Raw genomic sequence first — 23,868 nt, forward strand, 5'->3', positions numbered from 1 at the left:
AAAAATCGTCATGATACGACGATTTTTATGACACGGGTGCAGAATTTCAGTACCACACAAGGACAAAAAATTTACCTAGAAATTGCCGAGGCACCATTGTAAATTTCATGAATAAACTAATGAACATATCAGAGTGCCGAGGTTATCTCTTCATATCGCACTTCTGAAACTTTAACCACTCTGCCAGGAAAAACTGCTGTGCTGCTGAAAACACAGCCACTCTGCTGGACTGCTCCTTTGCTGGACTCTTGTCTTGCTTTGCTCTAGCTTTGCTGAGCAGCCCTGATGCCTGCTTTTCTCCTGCCTGGGTGAGAAGGACTATACCTGCATCACTTGAACCGAGCATGACTCCAAGAGCTTGCTGGCTTGACTTCTGTTTTAAGTCTCAGGGATTAAAGAGTTCAACTACCTGCATCTGGACTCTACAAGCTGTGACTCTGCCCCGCCAACTGGTGCAACCCCAGTCCTGGACCCTTGAAGTGAGTCTTAAGATGACTCAACAACCAGAACCCACGCATCCTCATCAGAACCAGCTTATCTTCGCCTTTACGGCAAATATTCGTCTTTGCGTGGATCAGAACCAATGCATTCTTGTCGAAGCATTGAACGGAGCCGATGCACCGCATTCTGAACTAGAGCATTGTCTACGGAATTGACGCATCGCCTGCTGAGGGAGCAGTAGTAGTTCATTGCCTTCGAAACTGGCACCTCATACTCGGAACCGATGCATCGCCACCATTGCGTGAAGAATCTGAGTGTATCTCGCCCACTGCATGGCTCGACACTTTCTCATCGCTACGGTTGCACCTCACACCTTCTTCGATGTTGCTGCAAGCTAGGATCAAGGAACTTTAAGCAGCAGGGCCAAGTGGGTCCCTGTATCAGGCCCGCATTCCATCACAGTTGGCCTGAATTTATGATTTTGCCCTGGTCCAGCACGACCAGATAATCCATTTAAGCGCCTATTGCTTCTAATTGCTATTTTACATTTATTCTTTGGAAGTTCATATCTTAACTTCTACTTGTTGGATATTTGTCGTTTTGGTCTTGTTTTGTTCATAAAATGAACCTCTATTTTTATTATTTGTTGTGGAGTTTTTTGTGGTGTTTGCACTGTGTTACTGTTTGAAGTGTTGCACAAGTACATTACACATAGCCTCGAAAGTTAAGCCTGACTGTGCTATGCCAAGCTATCAGAGGGTGAGCACAGGATAATTTAGGGTGTGTTTGTGACTGCGTTGACTGGGATTGTGGTACCTGCTTGGACAGGGTGCATGCCTCTGCCAACCAGAAATCAAATTTCTAACTGTCATTAATGCAGTATAAGTTTTGTGGAGTTGTGTTTTTAATGTGTTGTTGAATTGCATTGTGTTTTTGGGTGGTTGCAGCACAATTCATTCAAATTTCAGAGAAAAATAAAACATTTACCGCTCCCTACGAAGCTAAAATAGGCAAGTTACAGATCTGCATTTTTACCAGTCATCAACTTGTCTAAAATAATTTTTCAGACCACACCTTAATATATCTCTTTGCAAGCTACTATTATGGGATCTCCTCTTTGTCCTATTAGTAGCAGATTTCACGATGATTTTTTCTGTGAATAGGTGTGACATTCTGCTTTCTCTTGAATTTTCAGAAGGAACACCTATTCACGTAACAAGGCTTTGTGAACTCAGCCGTAAAATACGAATTTAATACTATTACTCGTAGAAAAACAGTTTTAGGTTTGTACTTTGTACAATACAATAAAAAACGTCAGTTCAGTATCGTCTTAGTCTTTATCATGTAACTCTTTGGAAATCTGTAGTGACATTTGAGTATTAAAAACGTGTTTCTGTTCATCCAAAATTTGCAGCTGCACACATTGGTGTGGGAATCAGTGGTCAAGAAGGAATGCAAGCAGTTTTAGCCAGTGATTACTCTTTTGCGCAGTTCAGATACCTTCGAAGGATTCTTCTTGTACACGGAAGATGGTCGTACTTCAGAATGTGCAAATTCTTGTGTTATTTTTTCTACAAAAACTTTGCTTTCACACTGGTGCACTTTTGGTTTGCCTTCTTCTGCGGTTTCTCCGCACAGGTTAGTATGTCAAATTCAATGTAACTGTGATGTTATTTACAAATGAATTCCATATTTTCATTTTATCTTAAAGAGTTTACATATAAAACGACTTTATAGTATGTTCTGCATCCTCTCGGTAAGAGATCATTTTAAACAATACCTTTAATTTCCACTTAATTTTCAATTGAAGAGTATATGTATTATTGGAAATTGAGGCTGTCCAATGAAACATTATTTGTAGTAGCTTTATTGTAGAAATAAATGCGTTTTCACACACGTATTAATACAGTGCACATGTCAAATATGAACGTATGCATGTATGTGGTATTTGATGAGCACCGACCCAACCAAAAGGTTCTAGGACATTTTACAAGGTCAAAGGCAAATACACAATAGTGAGTCGAGCAGAAGCTGAGTTCTGCAAATGGAGGTGGACTGTTACTACATCGTGATGCTGCTTTATGACCATGATGCACCATACCGTGTGGTATTATACAAATGCTTACTGCTTAAAAAAAAAGCATATATATTTATTAATTTATTTTATTTTATTAAGATATTTATTTTATGTATTTTTTTCATCTTAGTTCTTTATTTTATGACCAATGAGAGTACAGTATGAAAGACAGTGTCGTCCCATCTATATATGCAACACCATCACAAAGATTGAAAATTAGTTACAATCATGTGCTGTGCGCACCCAGTCATCAATGTCCAATGGTCGCAGGAGTCAAACACAATGTATGGACCAATATAACCATTATTAACTTTAAATCCATAACCTAACTGAGCTCAGGCATTCATTAATCGGGTTTATTGGGTATCCTCAACAGCCCCACCCCACATGTGTGGGTGTCCCCTGCTCGGTGACCAAGGCTTAGTTAGGGTGGTACGGGTGATGAGGGGAGAGGGGGGCAGTTCCGGCCCAATCTCGTTTCTGCGGGTCACATCAGAGACCACATGGAGACCTACGAGGGTTTCCTTAGTGTTGTTTGAGTCATACCTCCATTCCCACATGGATATCTAATTTAATCACCTCGGGCATGATGTCAGATTTTACCTCGATTTTCTCAAGAATGGCGTCCCAGTGTGAGCATCTGATTCCCATTCCTCCATCTGCCCAAGGAACTGACGAGGGATCTATTTCCGCCATAGTCTACTTGCACAAGTCTCATAGCCATTCCTCTGCTAATGCTGCCTGCCATTGCTATGTGCCTTTTGGACAACACCACTGTTAGGTCGATAAATCTGCAGAGAGGTTTCATTCTCTTGTTGCACTTAGTTATACCCAACACATATTAATCTATCCCTCCTGGGAAGTGCTTCCCTTTGAGCTCTGAAATGATCCATATTATCCCTCCCCAAAATTGTTGTATCACTGGGCATGCCCGCACCACGTGGATAAAATCAGCTTCTGTTATCGGGCAAAGTGGGACCGTGTGGATGCTCCTGGGTACTTGCGCTCCATGTGCGCCGTTATCAAACATGTAATGCATATAGTTGAATTGTGTGTACCGCAGTCTAGAGTTTTTGGAAATAAGTTTTTCTCTGCTTAGCCCCCATTCCAGTTGCTAGGTTGTATCTCCCAGCCTTATACATCCTCCCACCATTCTTTCAACAGGCACAGTAGGGATCCCTCTTATCGTAACCGGGTGGTGTATAGTATTAAGCCTGGGCGAGGTTCACAAAAAAACTCTGCCGTGCTACTTGGAGCTCTGCATTAGATAAATGCTGTTAGCAGTGATTTCAGTTCCAGGTGCTTTTCTGTGCTGTGCAATCATCGCGAACAGCACCATGCACAGCGCAAGCGGGCACATCTTCCTTTCTGCCGCTCGAGTAGATTTTTACTTGAGCGGCAGCTTTCTCAACACGAACGGATGATTTTTCAATGCGAGCGGGCGCAAGCATACGTGACAACTCTTAATGAGAAATCTGACTGTCCGCGTTGAGAAATCTCGACGGTAGGTTGATTTTCCATGCCTGCGAACTTGATGTTGATGATCGCGAACGAGGAAAAATCTTGCTGGGAGGTAGATTTTCCTCGCTTCGGCTCGCCAAATTGACATTGACAAACGCGAGCGAAAAAACTCCGCTCCAGTTTTTCAGAACTGTGCGAGACGCGGAGTGCGGAAAACTCCACAAACTCCGGGAACGGTGTGGAGTTCACCTCCAGACTTAATAGGCATGTAATTGCTCACCTGACGTCGCCAAGTGTAAGGAGAGCCTGGAGTAAGGGTGACGTATTAGGTGCCTCTCGTTCCAGCATCCATTTCTACTCAGTGCATTGTACACTAGGAATTGTTCAGGACCCAAACCATGTTCATCCTGGAGTTCTTCAAATGTTTTCATATCCCTATTCGTGATTATATCCCCCACCAGTCCCAAATGTCTGCCTCATGCTAGTGGTGTATGTCATGTCATGCGGCGTTGTCAGTCTAGCTGATTACAGTAGGGACCACAGTAGTAATGCGGATGAATGTGGCAAAGGAGGCAGTTTTTTCATGACATTTGGCACCCAGCATAGTTTGGCTACTGTTGTCAAGTAGAGGTGTCTACTTCTACAATCTCTGTGCGACTTCAACCATTGTATAATGGACCGGTGTCCCAAATGTGATTCCACATCCAGTGTCTCCCTATCTCTTGACATTGCTATTCATTTCAAAGGCCATTGTATTCGTGCTGCAGCATAGTAAAGCTCATAATATGGCGCTCCTAGGTCACCTTTACCTAATGGAGCATACAGTGTTTGAAGTGCCACTCAGAGGCTGCTCTCTCTCCAATTCAAGGCCGTGAATAACAATTGTGTTTCCTTAAATGGAATATGTGAACCCCTAGGTATTTAAAGGTCGTAGGTTTCACTCACAACACCCCGTTAGAAAGCTCTGTGGTCCCTCCTTTGGCATCTTGATCAAAGGGAACAAGCATGACTTATTCCAATTAACCTATAACCCTGATACCACCCCAAAGTCATCCACTGTTTCCATTACCTGCGATAGTTTCCCATTCCTTATAATCTTACTACAAAAGTAAATAATCGGCATATAGAGACACCATGTGCCCGCAGTCCTGGCCTGGAAGCAGCAGTGGGGTGGAGAGAAAGGGGGCGGGATGTGGGCGGGGGAGTGTTTGGTTAAAAAAAAAAACACTTACCTCTCGGACCACCTGGCTGGCCAGCAGTGGGGTGGAGAGAAAGGGGGCGGGATGTGGGCGGGGGGGTGTTTGGTTAAAAAAAAAAACACTTACCTCTCGGACCACCTGGCTGGCCGGCTGCAGCCGCCTCTCCTGCATCTTCTTCCTGGGAGAAACGGAAAGCAGGAAGCACCATGGCTCCCAATGCTCCCTGCAGCCAATCACAACGCTGCAATGCAGCGTTGTGATTGGTCTGAGCGCCATGACACAGCGCTCAGCCAGGGGCTTGAGGGGTGGCATGTTCTCCATGTTGGCTGTAATGCAGCCTGTATGGAGAACAGGGAACGTTTGCATGACTGTTTTTGGAGGCCCGAGAGGGTCGGCCAAAAGTCATTGTTCGCTTAGGAGTGTTCTACCACTCCTCCTCTACTCTGCAGCCCCGACCCGCCCCCTCACGGAAGCTTCCCAGTAGGAGGACAACATAAAGGGATAACAGAACTTTATCATTTCATTTTTTTCTTTCCTTTGCTGCTTTATGGCAGTGGGGCAACACTCCTCCACCTTAGCAGAGGAGCTGCAACTATGTACCCGCTCATGTCCATCAAAATCCCCCATTCCGTTGCCTTTGTGTGCAGCACGCTAGTCAGGATCTCCATGGCTAGTGCAACTATGGGGGTGAGTGAGCAACCCTGGCTGGTGCCCTTCTGTATGTTTATGATATCTGATATTACCTCACATGTGCGCACACTTGCCATGGGGGCTGCATATAGAAGCCACACCCAGCAACAGAACTCCATCCCGTTCTCCGCAATACTTCCATCAGGTATGCCCAACCCACTTTTTAAATAATACACAATGCAATCTAACGTTCCTCCTAGCGGCGTCTCGCCCTGGTCATAATGCTGAACCAGGGGTTCAGGTTTTAGAAGGTATTCCGCTCTGGTATAAATCTGTTCTGGTTCGATGTACTAGTGTCTATACTATAGGTAGTTATTGGTTTGCTAGGTAGTGATTGGTTTGCTAGTACCTTTCCCAGTATTTTGTAGTCTAAATTCAATGATGAAAGATGGCAGTAGGAGGCCACAGATGGAAGGTCTCATCCCAGTTTCAGGAGCACCACAATCCATCATTATCTTATTGAAGGTGAGAGGCAACCTTTGAATTTCACTGCTTCATACAGCATTAATAGACTGGTGGCAACACTTGGTGTGCACACTGCATAAAATTCTACCAGTACCCAATTTAGACCTGATGTTTTACCCCAAGCCATCTGTTGGGTGGCCCTTTTGAATTCATGGATTATTAGCGATTCTTCAAGTTCCAATTGCTCAGGTGCACTAATTGCAGAGAGCATAGTTATATCTGAGAAGCTTTGGAGCTGATCGGGGACCCCCCCATGTGATGAAGTGTATAAGAATGCATAGTAAGAATGGAATACCACGTTAATCTCTGCTCTAGTATTCACTATCTTCCCTTCTGGTGTACAGATTGCTTCTAGAGTCGTGTGCATAATACTCAGGCAGGTAAGCTCCCCATCTTGTTACTCCTCCACATGTAACCCAGCCTTGATGTTCCAGCTGACATAGTCTTTCTTGTGTGACTCAGTACATTTTTATGTGGTACCAGCGCCCTCATCCTTCATTCCATGTCCTCCTAAGTCCCCAAGCAGTGTATGTTTGACTTCATAGGTAGTTTTGATACAGTGACCTCAAAGCACCACCTTGAATGCACCCCTTCTCCCCCAGTATCTGTCGATGTGTTCGTATTCTTCTTGAAGAATCTCTCAATGTGGTCTCCAATCATGGAGCAGAATACCATATCATTAAGCACCTCCGGCTACGGTTTCTACGTTGTCACCTGCTGTAATGTGTGACCCCCACTAAAAGGAAAGTTTAAGTGGGCAGTGATCAGATTGGAAGGCAGCCTAAGTACTCCACATCAATTACCTTATTGGTCATGCCCACTGTACAATAGTATAAATATATTCTTGTGTGGAGGGCATGCAGTCCTGCGTATAAGGAATACTTGAATAATCATGATTGGGTGGTAGTGAACAACAAAATCAGGTTGCACATCACATATAAGTGTAAGTAAAGATTAAACAGAAAGGAACATGTGTGCTATACAGGGATCGGTCACAGTACACCACCCACCTAGTGTTAAAAGGAACCAGAAAATCCAATACTCAATATATTTATCATAAAGCACCACCACAATTTAACAGTCTTGGACTGTTGGAAAAACAGGTGCAAGGAGTAGTTGATACACATAAAGAACAAGTTGGAAATATGCAGAAGATTATTAGAGTTCAAACAATAGAAGGTCCTTTGTTTGAAGTTACAGATGCTTTTAATTTTCAAAGATGAACAGTCTGGATAGTAGTCCACAAGTGAGCAAGATCAAAGATGAATACAGCTGAGACGTGTTTCGTCGAATTACAACTTTTTCAAGGCTCCAAAAATAAAGGATTTCCACCAAATCCGGACCCCACATCAACTTGCTTGAGCTCCCAGTAATTCCTTTGGCATTGAAATACTTTATTCCTTCAATCAAGAGAAAGCTGATTCAAGTGTTCACAGACAACACCACCGCCATGAGCTACTGCAACAAACAGGACTGGGTGGGGTCATGGACCCTTTGTCCAAAAGCCCTACATCTCTGGACGTGGCTGGAACAGCAGGGCATATCCCTCGTGGTTCAACATCTGGTAGTTACTCTGAACACCATGGCAGTCCAACTCAGCCATTGATGCCTAGCAGATCACGAATGGCTTCTTCATTCAGAGGTCGTGCAAGGTCTCTTTAAACAGTGAGTAGAGCCTTGGTTAGATCTGTTTGTCTCCGACGAGAAAGTGTAATGTCAGCAGTTTTGGATGCTGGAGTTTCCAAGGCGCCGGCTTCTTCCCTGTGTCAGGTTTTGCCTTTTATTTTGACCCTTGCCCAGCAGGGCTCTGCACTGGGCACAGTCAAAGTGTACCTTTCAGCCCTGTCTGTCTTCCTGAGGCTGCCAGAGCAACCCTCATTATTTAAATTTACTGTTGTGTATAGATTCCTCAAAGGCTTTGTACATATGTTCCCACCTTCCCCTTTAATAATGTCTCTGTGGGACATTAATTTGGTTCCTACCTTCCTGATGTGTTCACCATTCGAACCTCTGGACAACTGCCCCCTCCAGCTGCTTGACATCAAACAGCCTTTTTAGAGGCAATTACTTCTGTTAGGAGGGTGAGCGAAGAAATATTTCCGTATCTAGTCTGCTGCCTGGGAAATTCAAGGGTAAGAAATCTGTGACTAGATCACTTCTCCACCAGATAAGGCGTTACCGAAGGTAAGTAACTTGTCCTTTAATTTCCACATCATGCACTTCTCCACAAAAAGCTTTATGCTGGATTATTTTATCCAAATCCTAATGTCTGTTTCTTGATTTAAGAGTCTGGTGTTTATATACATGTCTTAATTTTGAGACATGACTTTGTGGTATTCATGTTCAGGTGATGCTGATGACAGTGATGTGATATTTGCGGGAGGTTGTCTGAGGAACTGTCCTCTTATACCACATTTCTTTTTATGATAAATTGCCCCTCTCCACATGAAGAATGGAAACCACGCAGAAGCGGAGGTGCAGAAAAGAGCCATGCAGAGTGACTATCAGTCTGGAGACAGGAAGGACTTTCCAAGAGGCTGAAGGAATATAGAACTACGGAACATAGAGAGCAGTGTGTGTGTGCTTATGGATAAGCTTGGGGACTGCATGAAGTAAATCTGTATAAAAAGGTGTAACGGGGAGGACCTGGATCCGCCTGGCTTACCTGTCTCCCCTCTTTTTAAACAGCACACAGGGGCCTGGAGAGACACAGATGTCCTCGGCGACACAGAACCGGAAGAGAGTGGTGAGCCCTGTTTCTTTAATTGGGCGGAGTTGGAACAGTACAACGACACTTGGCACACCCCCTCATCACAGGTAAAGGCCGCACAGGAAAGCACACAGGTGTGTATTACACCCGGAGGCGACGGAGGTGAGCGCGACGGAAGGCGAGGTGAAGAGGAGGAAGAGAGCGGAGTCGAGTGGAGGCTGGAGACCAAGGCGGAGGAGAGGCGGGAGCCGAGGAGAAGAGACGAAAGCGGAGCGGAGCAGAGTCAGGAGGCGGAGAGGAGACCGGAGGAGAGAGAACATCGGAGGACGGAGGCGGAGAGGAGACCGGAGGAGAGAGAACATCGGAGGACGGAGGCGGAGAGGAGACCGGAGGAGAGAGAACCTCGGAGGACGGAGGCGGAGAGGAGACCGGAGGAGAGAGGACATCGGACGACGGAGGCAGAGAGGAGCGCTGAAAGCGGAAGGTCCAGAGGAGCAGAACCCAGCAAGCCAGGAGGCCAACGGGAAGGCGCTTCGCCCAGCCACGCTTCAAGGGAAGTGTGGCTACCAGAGGTACGATCAAGGCTTTCGGGCTGGGCGGGCTTTAAGTGGGTTAAACACCCGTAACGGCTACTTGTTCGCATCCCGTGCACTACCCCACCCTCACTACCCCAGCACCGTGGATCTTAGTTGACTAGCTGCGCACGTGTGTTCCCTCACCCCCGTGCTGGTAGGCAAGACAGATATCTAATACGCCGCTGTCTTTCTTCCCTGCACGGACGAGACGCCACGACATCGTGGAGGAAGAGGTCCGGGCCACCAGTCCCAGAAGACACCGGGACGAGCGGCGGAAAGCGACAGAGAAACGCCAGCAAAGACACACTGAGGATTCAGAAAGCCCCCAGCCATACTACAGGAAAACCATACAACGAAAAAGGACCTTTAAGTTAATAAAACCTGCGTTACCCAAACTACCTGTGTCAGTAAGTCTATTCGAGGGGGATGTGACCTCGCCTACACCGGCACCAACTAGTAAGGGCGAACGTGAAGCGCCACAAGTGGTGGAGAATGCGGGCAGCACGGTAACCATCTGGGATAGAAAGATGGAGGAACTGCTTCAAAGGCTGGTCAAGGGGCAAGAGCAGTTTGGAACAACAGATAGCCACCGCTCAAGCAGATCGGGATAACTTCAGAGACACTGTGGTGAAACGGCTGGGAGAGCTACAACCGATAACAATCGATCAGGCAGGCAACCCAGTACGAGAGGTGAGACAGCACCTACCCACCCCTTCCGGTATTTCATTACAGAAGTATATCGCGGGGGAAGATCCGGACGCCTTCCTCGTCAATTTCGAGAGGGTTGCTCTTGCTTGTGGATGGCCCTTAGAGAAATGGCCATTCTTTCTCGCGCCGCTGCTAACCGGGGAAGCCCAGGCTGCCTACCAGGTGGCCAACGGCAACGGGCAGACCCCATACAGACAGATAAAGAACATAATCCTCGATCATTTAGGTTTGGACGCAGAAGCGTACCGCGTCCGTTTCCGCAAGGAGAGAGGGACCCCAGGAGAGAACCCGAAAACCTTGTTTTTCCGCCTGAAATCAGCGGCCGACAAATGGCTAACTCCCTCACAGAGCACGAAGGAGGCTATAATGGATAAGATCTACCTCGAACAGTATCTCGAGGCGTTGCCCTACGGGACACAGAGGTGGTTAAGGCAGCACTCCAACCTAACCACTGCACAAGCAATGGAAATGGCCTCTACATTTTCACGGGCACAACCCAGACTACACCCTACGGAGCCCGAGAGAAACACCAGAGTCCCCGTTCGGATAGAACGCAAAACACGACCCCCCCCCGGTCTTCCTGGTCCCAGAATTCCGAACCCCGAAGTTGCTCCTTTCAAAGGCCCTCAATGCTTCGACTGTGGAACCTGGGGCCACATTGCTAGATTCTGCCCACGGTAGAGGAATCAGGAAGAGCCCATGGAGGTCAGATATCTGCCACGAGCCGTCATGTATTCAGCAGAGCTTGGAGGGGCATACCACGTGAGTGTCCAGGTGAACGGGAAGAAGGTCAAGGCTCTGCTAGACTCAGGGTGCAAACAATGGGTGATTCAGGGACGGTTTGTGTGTATCCCCCAGGTAATGCCAGAGACACTTGTTTATATTAAATGTGTTCATGGGGACATTAAGAGCTACCAGGTCGCTTACGTCCCCTTGGAGTTAGAAGGGGGGCGGTACATAGTGGTTAAGGTGGGGATCCTAGACAACCTCCCCGAAGAGCTCATTATCGGGACCGATAATCCCCACTTCCTGGACCTCTTTTCCGAAACCCTTAAAAATGGGAGTACAGGCCCAAAGAAAGTGCTCACAGCCCCTGATCCATGGGAGGGTGACCGTAGTTTGCAGTTCGCTCAAGCCAATGACTCCACATTATTTAACGCATGGGAACAGGCCCATGCCGACCAGGATAACCCAAGCCCCAGGTACCCGCGTTTTCTGATACAAGACGAACTCCTCTACAGACAAGGGAAGCAAGACGAACTCAAGCAACTCCTTGTTCCAGTATGTTTCAGGGACCAAGTAATGTTCTATGCCCACACCCACCTCCTCGCAGGACACACAGGCAGCGAAAAAACCACCCAGAACATCCTACGGAACTTCTATTGGCCGGGTGTCTATCAGGACATCAAGACCCACTGCCAGACCTGTGACGTATGTCAACGCAAAAACGTACATAGACCCCCGGCTGTACCTTTACAACCGTTACCTATCATTGGGACCCCGTTTGAGAGGGTGGCAATGGACCTTATCGGCCCACTCCCTAAGACACGGAGGGGAAACCAATATGCCCTAGTTATCGTGGATTATGCCACCAGATTCCCCGAAGCATTTCCCTTGAAATCCCCCACATCCAAGAACATTGCAGAGAAATTCCTGGAACTCTTCTCACGAGTAGGGTTCCAGAAGGAGGTCCTTACCGACCAAGGCACTCCCTTTATGTCCCGAGTGATGAAAGAAGTGTGCCTCCTCCTGGACCTCCATCAGATCAGGACATCGATTTATCACCCTCAGACGGATGGCCTTGTTGAACGCTATAACGGGACACTAAAGAGCATTTTAAAGAAAATGCTCACAGCCAACAGAGCAGACTGGGACATGTTGCTACCACTGGCCCTATATGTCATAAGAGGCCAAACCCAAAGCAGTCTTGGCTGCTCTTCCTTTGAAATGCTGTACGGAAGACAGCCCCGAAGTCTCTTAGAGATGACAAAAGAATACTGGGAGGCATAACCATCCCGAGATACGAAAACGTTGCTTGAGTACAGCCAGAATCTCAAAAACCAGTTGGGGAAAATACGGGAACTGGCCTACTCCCAGCTAGAAAGGAGCCAAGAGAAACAAAGAACACATTATGACAAGGGGAAAAAGTGGAGAAGACTCGAGGTGAACGACTGGGCCCTTGTGTTGTTACCATCAACCACCAAGAGGTTTCATACTGAATGGCAAGGCCCTTACCAGGTCCTCGAAACCATCGGAAAAACAACATACCGGCTACGATTAACCGGAAGGAAAACCCAGATCTTCCACATTAATGTACTCAAGAAATGGCTGGGAGCCCCTCCTCTTTCTGCCTATACCACCCCTGCCAAAGAAAACAAACGGGAGACCACGATTGACCATCTCGTCATCAACGATGAACTGTACCAGGGGCAACAAGAAGGGCTACAGGGAGTTCTTCGTCGTTGCGCGTCCATCTTTTCCGACCTACCAAGGTCAACGAACCTGGCAGAACATCGAATCGAGACACCTAACGGGACCATTGTGAAACAGCGACCATACAGAATACCTGCCGCAAAAAGAGAAGCCATAAGCCGAGAGGTGAGAGAAATGCTCAACCTAGGAGTGATACGCCCTTCCAGAAGCGAATGGTCCTCGCCGATCGTGATGGTGCCCAAACCTGATGGGAGTAGTAGGTTCTGTATGGACTTCAGGGCCCTGAATGCGGTCTCGTTGTTCGACGCGTATCCCATTCCGAGAATCGACGAATTGATCGAGAAGTTAGGAGAAGCCCGATACATCAGCACCCTCGACCTCACAAAAGGGTACTGGCAGGTGCCTCTGCGAGAAGAAGACCGCAAGAAAACCGCGTTTGCCACCCCTGACGGACTGTATGAATTCACAGTACTCCCCTTCGGATTACACGGAGCCCCCGCGACGTTCCAACGATTGATGAATGAGGTACTCCGGGAACACCAGCAATATAGTTCGGCCTACTTGGACGATATTATCATCTTCAGCCCCGACTGGGAGACCCACCTCAGACACCTAGAAACCATCCTGCAACAGTTAACCAAAGCGGGTCTACACATCAATGCCAAGAAATCGAGGATCGGCTTTCAATAAGTGAAGTACCTGGGGTACGTATTGGGGCATGGAGTCATCGAACCCCAAATCGAAAAGGTCCGAGCCATTGCTGACACCCCGTTTCCCACTAACCTCAGGGACATGCGGGCCTTCTTGGGGTTGGTGGGGTATTATCGTAGGTTCATACCCTCCTTCTCGGACATAGCTGCCCCGCTCACCGATACCCTTAAAAAGCAGACCCCGAAATCCGGGTTTCAGAAACCAACCCCTGAGATGAGAAGGGCCTTCAAGACCCTAAAAGACGTAATCACCACCAGCCCGGTGCTCTCCTCCCCCGATTTCACCAAACCCTTCATTCTTCACACAGACGCCTCAGATTTCGGGATAGGGGCAGTGCTATCTCAGGTATCCAAAGAGGGGATAGAGCACCCAATTCTGTTTATCAGCCGAAAACTGATTCCCAGAGAGGTGAGGTACCCCACGATTGAAAAAGAATGCCTGGCTATCAAATGGGCAATAGACAAGCTACGGTATTACCTGGAGGGACACCCATTTAAACTGTATACCGATCATGCCCCACTCCAATGGATGAGTCGCAATGCATCCAACAACCCAAGAGTGATGTGGTGGTTCCTTTCATTGCAACCTTTTTCATTCCAAGTACTGCACAGAAAAGGGAAGGACAATGCTAGCGCCGACTACCTCTCCCGTTATCCTCTCCCCGATCGGGAGAATCCAAGGGGTAGGGGTGTACCGGGGAGGACCCGGATCCGCCTGGCTTACCTGTCTCCCCTCTTTTTAAACAGCACACAGGGGCCTGGAGAGACACAGATGTCCTCGGCGACACAGAACCGGAAGAGAGTGGTGAGCCCTGTTTCTTTAATTGGGCGGAGTTGGAACAGGACAACGACACTTGGCACACCCCCTCATCACAGGTAAAGGCCGCACAGGAAAGCACACAGGTGTGTATTACACCCGGAGGCGACGGAGGTGAGAGCGACGGAAGGCGAGGTGAAGAGGAGGAAGAGAGCGGAGTCGAGTGGAGGCTGGAGAGCAAGGCGGAGGAGAGGCGGGAGCCGAGGAGAAGAGACGAAAGCGGAGCGGAGCAGAGTCAGGAGGCGGAGAGGAGACCGGAGGAGAGAGAACATCGGAGGATGGAGGCGGAGAGGAGACCGGAGGAGAGAGAACATCGGAGGACGGAGGCGGAGAGGAGACCGGAGGAGAGAGAACCTCGGAGGACGGAGGCGGAGAGGAGACCGGAGGAGAGAGGACATCGGACGACAGAGGCAGAGAGGAGCGCTGAAAGCGGAAGGTCCAGAGGAGCAGAACCCAGCAAGCCAGGAGGCCAACCGGAAGGCGCTTCGCCCAGCCACGCTTCAAGGGAAGTGTGGCTACCAGAGGTACGATCAAGGCTTTCGGGCTGGGCGGGCTTTAAGTGGGTTAAACACCCGTAACGGCTACTTGTTCGCATCCCGTGCACTACCCCTCCCTCACTACCCCAGCACCGTGGATCTTAGTTGACTAGCTGTGCACGTGTGTTCCCTCACCCCCCTCCCCCGTGCTGGTAGGCAAGACAGATATCTAATACGCCGCTGTCTTTCTTCCCTGCACGGACGAGACGCCACGACATCGTGGAGGAAGAGGTCCGGACCACCAGTCCCAGAAGACACCGGGACGAGCGGCGGAAAGCGACAGAGAAACGCCAGCAAAGACACACTGAGGATTCAGAAAGCCCCCTGCCATACTACAGGAAAACCATACACCGAAAAAGGACCTTTAAGTTAATAAAACCTGCGTTACCCAAACTACCTGTGTCAGTAAGTCTATTCGAGGGGGATGTGACCTCGCCTACACCGGCACCAACTAGTAAGGGCGAACGTGAAGCGCCACAAAAGGCCTAAGATCACCGGAGATACTCTGAGATTACGGTTGATGCACAGGTGGCAGCAGCCTGTTTGTTCAAGGGACACCCTTTCCAAGGGCACATTTTCAGGATGGTCAAATTAGGAGATGGTGGTGTGACGGCCCCTGGGATGGGACTGCATGGGTGACACCCACAGGCAAATGACCCCAGTTGATCCTAAGCAGTGACACCTAAGCCAATGAATTTTAAATAACATTGCAAGGAATGGTAAAAGGACTTAGTAGGCCACAAAGAAAATACAGACAAGTGTGACAGTTTTCAACTCCAACTCTCCTATTACTTAATCAGAGGGCTGGAACTTTTGGTAGTTCTGCTCAGTGCACTCTCCTTGACTTGCAGCAGTAACATGAATGTCTAGCTTCAGTTGACTCTGTGATTTGCCTTCACAAACATGTGGCCTCCTGAAGATAGGGCCCTTGACTCTGCCCCCTGTCCTTGATAAGATTGCCGGATGTGTTGAAGTATGCCTAGGAAGGAGATTTGGGCATGCTAACCTGTTTAGTTGTTATAACTCACTTGCGTTGTGCTCTTCCTGGACCCTTCTGGTGGAACGGTTGTTCTGAACCTCTGTGCCTTTGGGAATGATGGGTGGCCCCTACTTTCCTTAAAGATCCACTTTTGTCCCTGGATGCAGGACATGTGACAGTGGTGTCACATGACAGCAGTAGCCTTTTTAGGCTGGATAGTGTAGCTATTGAAAACAAAAACTACCCGCCATGAGGAGCATGCTTGACATACGATGACTATTTGTGGGCTAACCAATGAACTCACAAGGTAATGGTGAATGGTAATGTCAGCATCTATAGGAAAAGCAGCAAACATTGGCATTAACATTTTAATATTCTTTACATTTGTATGTATCCACTGTCTAATTTCTGAAGCCCCCTGCTTTGTCCCACAAGACTTATGTCTCTGGGTTTTACATATAACACTTCTGGTGCCTTTGAACAGAAGGCAACTGGAGGTCAAGGCAATTCTTTTGTACCCATTGTCTGGATAATAAAAACCCTTCTTCTGTCTCTGTGTTTATTGTGAGTGCACAGGCAGCTTCAAAATAGATTTTACTGTTAGCTGTCGGAGGACACTGGGATTAACATTATACACTGCCCCACACACTCTCAGTACTCAGAGTCTCACTTTAGTGTGGCCAAACAATTTGCCCTCTTGAAAATGCTCAAAGTGGGTAACATTGGCCCCGGGAAATGTACCCTAAGCATTAGGATTTGTTCATTATTCCTTCCCAGCCACTAGCTCATGACAGACATACAATTGGTAGCTCCAGGCACCTAGTTTAAAACACTGCTGGAAGTGAGGAAGAACAGAAGAGCACGGGACCTGCTGTCTGTGAACTGAAAGGTTCCCTGAAGGACTGGACCTGCTCCCTCTTGTACCCTTGACAAAGAAGTGGACTCCAAGGGTTGTAAGGCTGACTTCCTGTTCAAGCTACATAGATACAACAAGTTACAAGAGGTCTTTCCTAAACCTGCTCAACTGACCAGTGACACGTGGATTTGGGCAGGACCCTGAACCTGTTGTTGACCTCTGCCTGATGACCTGTTAGTCACTAAGAGCCTCCCCCTGATGTCGTGGGGTGGGGGGCAATGGTAGAGTACTCATGTGGTAGATTCGTACTTAAAGGACTGAAGGCTAAATGTACGTAGGTGAGGCTTTGCGATTACCACATAGTGAATTGTTGGGATTTGGTAATTGCAAACAAAAAAATGTACTAATGTGTGTTTAACACATTTTGCTATTCTTTGCGGGTCGCAAAAAGACCTACTGCATTAATACTCATGAGGTTCGTCTCGGTTTGCAACCAATTGCGAATCACAAAAATCACAGGGATAGTGGCCTGCTGGGGTCGACAGGCAACCTTGTCAGTGATTGCTTTTCAAAATGCAGCACGTTTTCCTTAATGGAATATGGGATGTGTTTCCGTGAGACCACTTCCTGCAAGGGAGATACACACCAAAGATAACCCCTGCTGTGGGGCGTGGCCATGGAGGCGACCAAGATAGCCGCCTTTGCCTGAAGCTCCGCCGGTCGGACGCAATAATCCTTTATTTGCTCGACATAGGAGCATCTAAACATCAGCAGACACCCACCTACAACCCCCGGAGACGTAGGAATCATCCTGATGCCGGACACGGGATGCTGAGATTCCCGGGGCTGGAGCGAGACGGGCCGACGTGAAGACCTGCGGTGGCCCTGTGGCCTTCCTCGGCGGAGGAGACGACATCTGCAGGGGCGGTGAGTTTTTGCCCCGATGGGTGCCCGGCGCTCCCCCACTCTCCTCTCCGCGGACTTTCCTCCCCCCGCCCCCACTGCTGCGGCTTTGGCTGGGTCCCCCCGCTGACGCGGAGCTCTTGGTGCTTTCCGGGCCTTGTGAGCGTGTCTGCGCCGGGGCCTGGCGCACTGGTCTCGGCGGGGAGAGAGGCGGGCTTTCGAGGAGGCCCCGCTATTCCGCTCTGGAGCTGCGGCGGCGCTGATCCCCATTGGGTGCGCTGACTCCCCCCTCAGCCCCTCCTGGTTGCGCTACGTCTGGGGTGAGCAGCGGCTTACCATGGGGTGAACACGCGCGAGCGTGTACATGTCGCAGAAGCCTTAGTGACCCCTGATACTGCGGACCTGGGGGTGCGAACAGCCCTGAGCCCTTGACTTCCCGCTGATTACTGGCGACCATTGGAGGCACTAACTCCTTCCAGGGGGGTAATACTACCAGCGCCTCATTGGAACCCGACTACACGCCTGTGTCCTGAGTCCTGTGCGTCCCACCTAGCGCTGTGTACCTAGTTGACGCTCCGCAGCTGCAGCGTTCTGCGATTTCCCCGGTGCTCTATCCTGCACATATCACGGATCCTGTGTGACCTCATTCTCATGTGGGAGCCTATCAGCCCTCCATTTGCTGCCTTGTGTTGTAACAGCTGCCGCGCTGATTTGTCCGCCATGTATTGATTCTGTTACCTGGTGCTTTGGCTGTGAGACACCCACGTGCTCGCTCTTCATCTTGTTGCCCTCTGGGCTCGCCGCGGCTATAGAACTGCGGGATCACAGGCAAGTCCCTTTCCTCTCCTCTTAAGATGGGGAAGAAAGACCCTAAACAGCGTGTGCTGCAGTTTGATAAGGCTGCTGGCCCTGCTTCAGATGTTGCTCCTGATTTGACTGGTGGGGCTGCGGGCACAAGCAACACCGGGGACCCTGCCTCCCTTGCGACAGCCAGATGAGATGAGAGCCAGCTTTAAGGCGTTGGATGGTCGATTCGACAACCTGGACAAGAAATTCGCTGACATGGGAACTAAGATGCAGACGCATGACCGACGGCTGGATGGAGTGGAGGCGAGGGTCTCGGACATTGAGGACGGTGCCTCAGTCTCCCTGAGACGACTGGACAGAGTGGAAAAGATCCTCAAAGAGGTAGCTATCAAGAACGAAGATTTAGAGGCTCACAGCCGCCAAAATATCCGAATCATTGGCGTTCCGGAGACCACCGCCACTGGTCGTATGGACACCTTTTTGGAGCAGCTGCTTGCTGAGCTGTTTGACAGGGAAACCTTCACACGGCTTCGTAGTTGAGCGCGCTCATAGGTCGCTGGGGCCCGACCTCAGCCGGGCCTTCCCCCGCGACCCATCATGGCCAGGCTCATGAACTTCAGAAACAGGGATGCTGCTCTCCGCTCAACCCGCGACATGGGAGACGTCCAATGGCAGGGTAGCAAGTTGGCTTTTTTCCCTGACTTTACCATCATGGTTCAGGAGGCGAGGCGTAAATACCATGGAGTCAAGGCTGCTTTGAAGAACATGGGGCTCAAATACGGCATGCTGTATCCGGCGAGATTAAAGGTAGATGTGGATGGTAGGCCTCACATATTTGATACCCCGCAAGAGGCACAGGAGTTCTGCCAGAACTATAAGAAATACCATTCTGGGTCACCTGTTGTGCCGCACCCCGCCTCCCCATCACTGGGGGCATCACAGGACAGTGTAGAACTTTTCTCCCATCCGGGGACTGGTTGACCGATTTTATGCATTTACCGTTCTGTTCTGCTAAGTTTAATTCATGCACACATTTCTCTTCTACATGCTGATATTGTTCTTTCTATTGCCCGACCAGCATGGCATTGCCACGCCCTATGGTGAATACCACAATATCTTTCTATAATATGTTCTCTTTGCTATGCGCGCCTTTGACTCCTACAATGATGATACTGATTTCATTGAACAAGCATTTGGTTAGCAACGATGGGGTATGCCTCTTTGGGGTTAGTAGGAGGCTGGGTGGTGGGTGGCGGGGGTCATTTGGTCAGTTTCAATGGTTTTTGCTGTATTATTAATCAAGGTGCTAGTTTACGGCGTGTGAGAGACATGCATTGCGGTGCGATTGAGATGCTAATTCTTCAATGGTCAAGCTAGGACGCCAGCCCGGTCCTTCTGGGCTCTCTTTGATGTCATAGAATGTCAGAGGATTAAATAATACTAGGAAGCGTAGGCAAGTCCTCAACTATATCATCAGACACCACATCAATATAGTGTTTCTGCAGGAGACGCATCTGTCTAACTCTGACCACACTCCTATAGTGACGAGTTGGGGTTCCCATAGATATTTTTCCAATTATAATCGTTATGCCAGGGGGGTTGCAATTTTAGTACAAAAACGAGTCCCTTTTTCACTGCACAAAACCTTGAATGATGCTGAAGGTCGAACCCTGATCGTCACTGGTTCACTGATGGGGCACAAGATTTTACTAGTCGGGGTTTATGGCCCCAATGTAGACTCCCCATTCTTCTTCCACGAGCTGCAGGTTCGGCTCTTGTCACTTGACCCCGGGCTATTGTTACTTGGAGGTGATTTCAATATATTATTGGACCCATCCAGAGACAGCACTTCAGCTTCCCCTGACGCCAAGCCCCGTGCCCGACAAGCCCTCAAAGACATAGTTACTCACTATTCTTTGATAGAAGTCGAACACAGACTCAATTCACGCCTTACGGACTTCACACACTATTCGGGGTTTCATAACACATGGACCGGGATAGATTATTTGTTGGTGTCCCCGGGGGTGGCTGGCTGGTATACTCACTCTTTCCCGCACACTCTCAGATCATTCTCCTTTCGTGCTCCGATTGAATGTCCCCAGGCCGGGAGGCTACGAACGACAGTGGCGATTCCCCAGAAACGCGCTACTGGATCAGGTTTTTAATGAGGAGGATAGGCAAGCAATTGAGGAGTATTTTGAACTTAACACCGGGACGGTCGACACCTGGGCAGTCTTTTGGGAGGGGTTTAAGGCTTCTATTAGAGTAGTCTGTATTGCCAAACATGCCGGAGTCCTATGAGATCTCGGCTCTACGCTGAATCGCATTGAGAAGGACATTGCTGCCTTGGACCGAGAGCTATTTGTCAAGACCTCCAGTACGGGAGAGGCAAAGCGCCTGGCCCTGCTGCTTGAATTTAGGGAAACGGCTGAGCGTGAGTTACTATTACTTAATAAACAACACGTCGCACAACGATATGGCGAGGGTGAGAGACCTGGTAAATTACTAGCACACACTCTACGCCCTCCACGTGACTCTATTTACATTACGGAAATTGCCGATCCGCATGACGACTTACTACACTCTACCCCGGAAAAATGCGGTTATTTCCTTTCATATTACAAAACGTTATATACTTCCAGAATTACTGGGGATCTGTGTGAACAGGGGAACTACTTGGCAGAAATTTCACTGGTCTACTTGGAACGATATATGCAGGAATGTTTGTCCGTTCCCATTTCACAGGACAGCATAATTGAAGTCATTGATGCACTGCGGGGCTCTTCTGCGCCTGGTCTCGACGGCTTTTCCGACGATTTTTATAAGGCAAACAAAGACATCTTAGTTCCGCGATTGGTGGAGGTTTATGCAGAATCGCTTGAGGTAGGCACCCTTCCTCCGACGTTCAGAGAAGCGGTCATTATTCTACTTCCCAAACCTGGAAGATACCAAAAATTATGTAGCTACTATAAGCCGTTACCCTTATTAAACCTCGATTATAAAATACTGGCGAAGGTAACTGCAATACGATTGTCTTTATTAATGGAATCCATCATTTCGCCGGCACAGTCTGGCTTTGTTCCTCATAGGTCCACTTCCCTGACTCTTCGGACCTTATTCACTGTATTACATAGGATCGACCCTACCACGCTGGCTGCAGCTGTCCTCTTGGATGCCGAAAAAGCATTCGACTAATTCAAGTAGCCTTTTTTTTTGTCTATCATGCGACGTATGGGTATGCCAGAATGTTTGGTTTCCACGGTGGCGCTTCTGTACACTGAACCCACCGCCAGATTTTGCCCCAACAGTAGCATCTCCGACCCCTTCACTCTATCCCGTGGTACGAGACAGGGTTGTCCCTTATCTCCACTGCTTTTTATTCTAGCCATGGACCCTTTAGTGCGCCATTTTCAGGAAAAACACTTGCACCATGGCCTCCAGTTCCGCACTGGCCCCCTTTTAGTTTTGCTTTATGCGGATGATACTATTTTATATGTTAGGATGCCTCATCTGAATCTGGAGCCCTTGATATTGGGAATTGTACGGTTCGGCAAATTCTCTGGGCTCAGCCTTAACTGGCATAAGTCGCTCACGAATGACACGACTGCCTGGTCCTGTGAGTTCCCACTTGAATGGTGCAGTGACGTGGTTAAATCACTTTGAGTTTCTGTCCATCTAGATACCGCCACTATGATCAGACTTAACTATGGCAGGGCTGTTAGCTCCCTTGAATCACAAATCGTCAAGTGGCTGCGGCTGCCGTTATCAATGGCTGGTAGAGTTGCCATAATTAAAATGGTAGTCCTCCCCCGGTTTTTATATCGTTTTAACAATATCCCCATACCTCTTACTAAGACTTTTTTTACACAGTTGCGTACATTGTTATTGCACCTTATCTGGAGAGACAGGACACCTCGGGTTCGCTGGCAGACCTTGACCCTACCGTATGAGAGGGGGGGCTTTGGGGTTCCTGATTTTTATTTGTACTACCTCATAGCACAATGTTGTTACACAATGTTGTTACGCACATGTCTGGTTTCACCCTGACGCATGCGTCCCATGTTTAAAATCGGAGGCACGCCACCTTTCTAATATTCTACCTAAGGGATTCCCTCGGGATCCCCAAGACATTCAAACTGTCTCCACCACATGTTGGGCATGGGACAAGCTGCGCAGGCTGCTTGGACTTCAGCTACTCTATTCTCCTGAGCTACCCATGCCTAATTCTTCTTTGCTTCCAATTACTGGTGAAGTCTTGGTCCAGCGTACATTGGAGAAATTTCACATTCGCACAATAGGCGACCTATTTCCTAACGGCCACATCTTCTCAGTAGATTCACAGAGCGTTCCTTTATGGACACTTTTGTCATGACACATATGCTCTCCATGCTTCGGGCCACTTTTCCTTTCTTTCCTTCGGCCCCCGAACAAACCCCTCCACTGACACTGCTGATACAGAACCCTACTGGCGCACATTTGGTCTCGAAATTATATAAACAATGTGGGGCGTCCAGACCTATATCTGCCTCTACGGTGCGTGCTGCCTGGGGTTTGGATTTGGGTAGGCCCATCACTGACGACCAATGGGAACAGTGCTGTAGGGCTACCAAAGAACAGCAGGCGCAAGTTACTTCATTTTAAATTCCTTCGCAGTATGTATCACACTCCCGCACGCTCCCATAGAATAGACCACAACAGGCCCCATTATTGGCTGAAATGTCTGGCTCCATTTGCCGATTTTGCACACCTCGCATGGACATGCCCCAAGATACACCAGTACTGGTCCCTCGTTCACTCCATACTGGGAGACATGCTGTCCATGCAACTATTACCCACCCCCGAGATCGCACTGTTGGACTATGTGGCCAACTTCCCTAAGAAGATCAGGAAGCTGGCGGCTCTGGGCTTCCTGTTGGCCAAGCGGGAGATTGCTCTCTTATGGGGCAGCAAGAGAACCCCTTCCCTGCAGGCATGGCTCCGGAGTTTGGCATTTTGCAATGTGAACTGCAAAGAATACTCCACCCTGATCCCTAGCTTGTCACGACCTGTAGATATCTGGGGCCCATACAGGGACTACATAGCCAAGAATCAATCCGAACGGGAATCGCAAACGGTGAGCGGCATTGTTCCCGAAGGAATTAGCTGGATGTCAGTTCGGAGAGGAGTGTTGGATTGATGATCTCTTTTTTTTTGCCTACTGTTGATATCAATGTGTCCTTATTTGTAATGCGTGATCGCTGTTGTGATTCTTGTAACTTTATATTGCGAATCAACCTATTGCTTCCACTGACTGTATATCCTCGACATCTTAACATATTGCACTGTCTATTTTCATTGTTACCTGTGATCATTTTACATTATATTTGCTATGCATGTGCTTTATTATCACCTATGCTGTACTCTGTACTGTAATGATGAACCTTTTTCTTTATGCAAAAACTGGAACAATAAAGTATAAAAAAAAATTAAAAACAAGATAACCCCTGCTCACCCCCTTGGTA

The 23,868-nt window shown here is 48.5% G+C and overlaps 1 protein-coding gene across 6 annotated transcripts in view; it reads left to right on the forward strand.

Moving 5' to 3' along the window:
• The window catches only part of ATP8B4 (ATPase phospholipid transporting 8B4 (putative)), a 4,589,528-nt gene that overhangs the window by 2,932,535 nt on the left and 1,633,125 nt on the right, over positions 1–23,868 (forward strand). For all 6 annotated transcript variants that reach the window (XR_013609828.1, XR_013609825.1, XR_013609826.1 and 3 more), the window contains one exon: positions 1,856–2,079. Coding sequence is in view for 2 of the 6 variants with exons in the window: in XM_078684774.1 (XP_078540900.1) it covers positions 1,856–2,079 (224 nt within the window). In the remaining 4 variants the exon portion in view is untranslated. The remainder of the gene's footprint in view (positions 1–1,855; positions 2,080–23,868) is intronic.

The sequence above is a fragment of the Lissotriton helveticus genome, chromosome 3_2, assembly GCF_964261635.1.
Source record: "Lissotriton helveticus chromosome 3_2, aLisHel1.1, whole genome shotgun sequence".
NCBI lineage: Eukaryota > Metazoa > Chordata > Amphibia > Caudata > Salamandridae > Lissotriton > Lissotriton helveticus.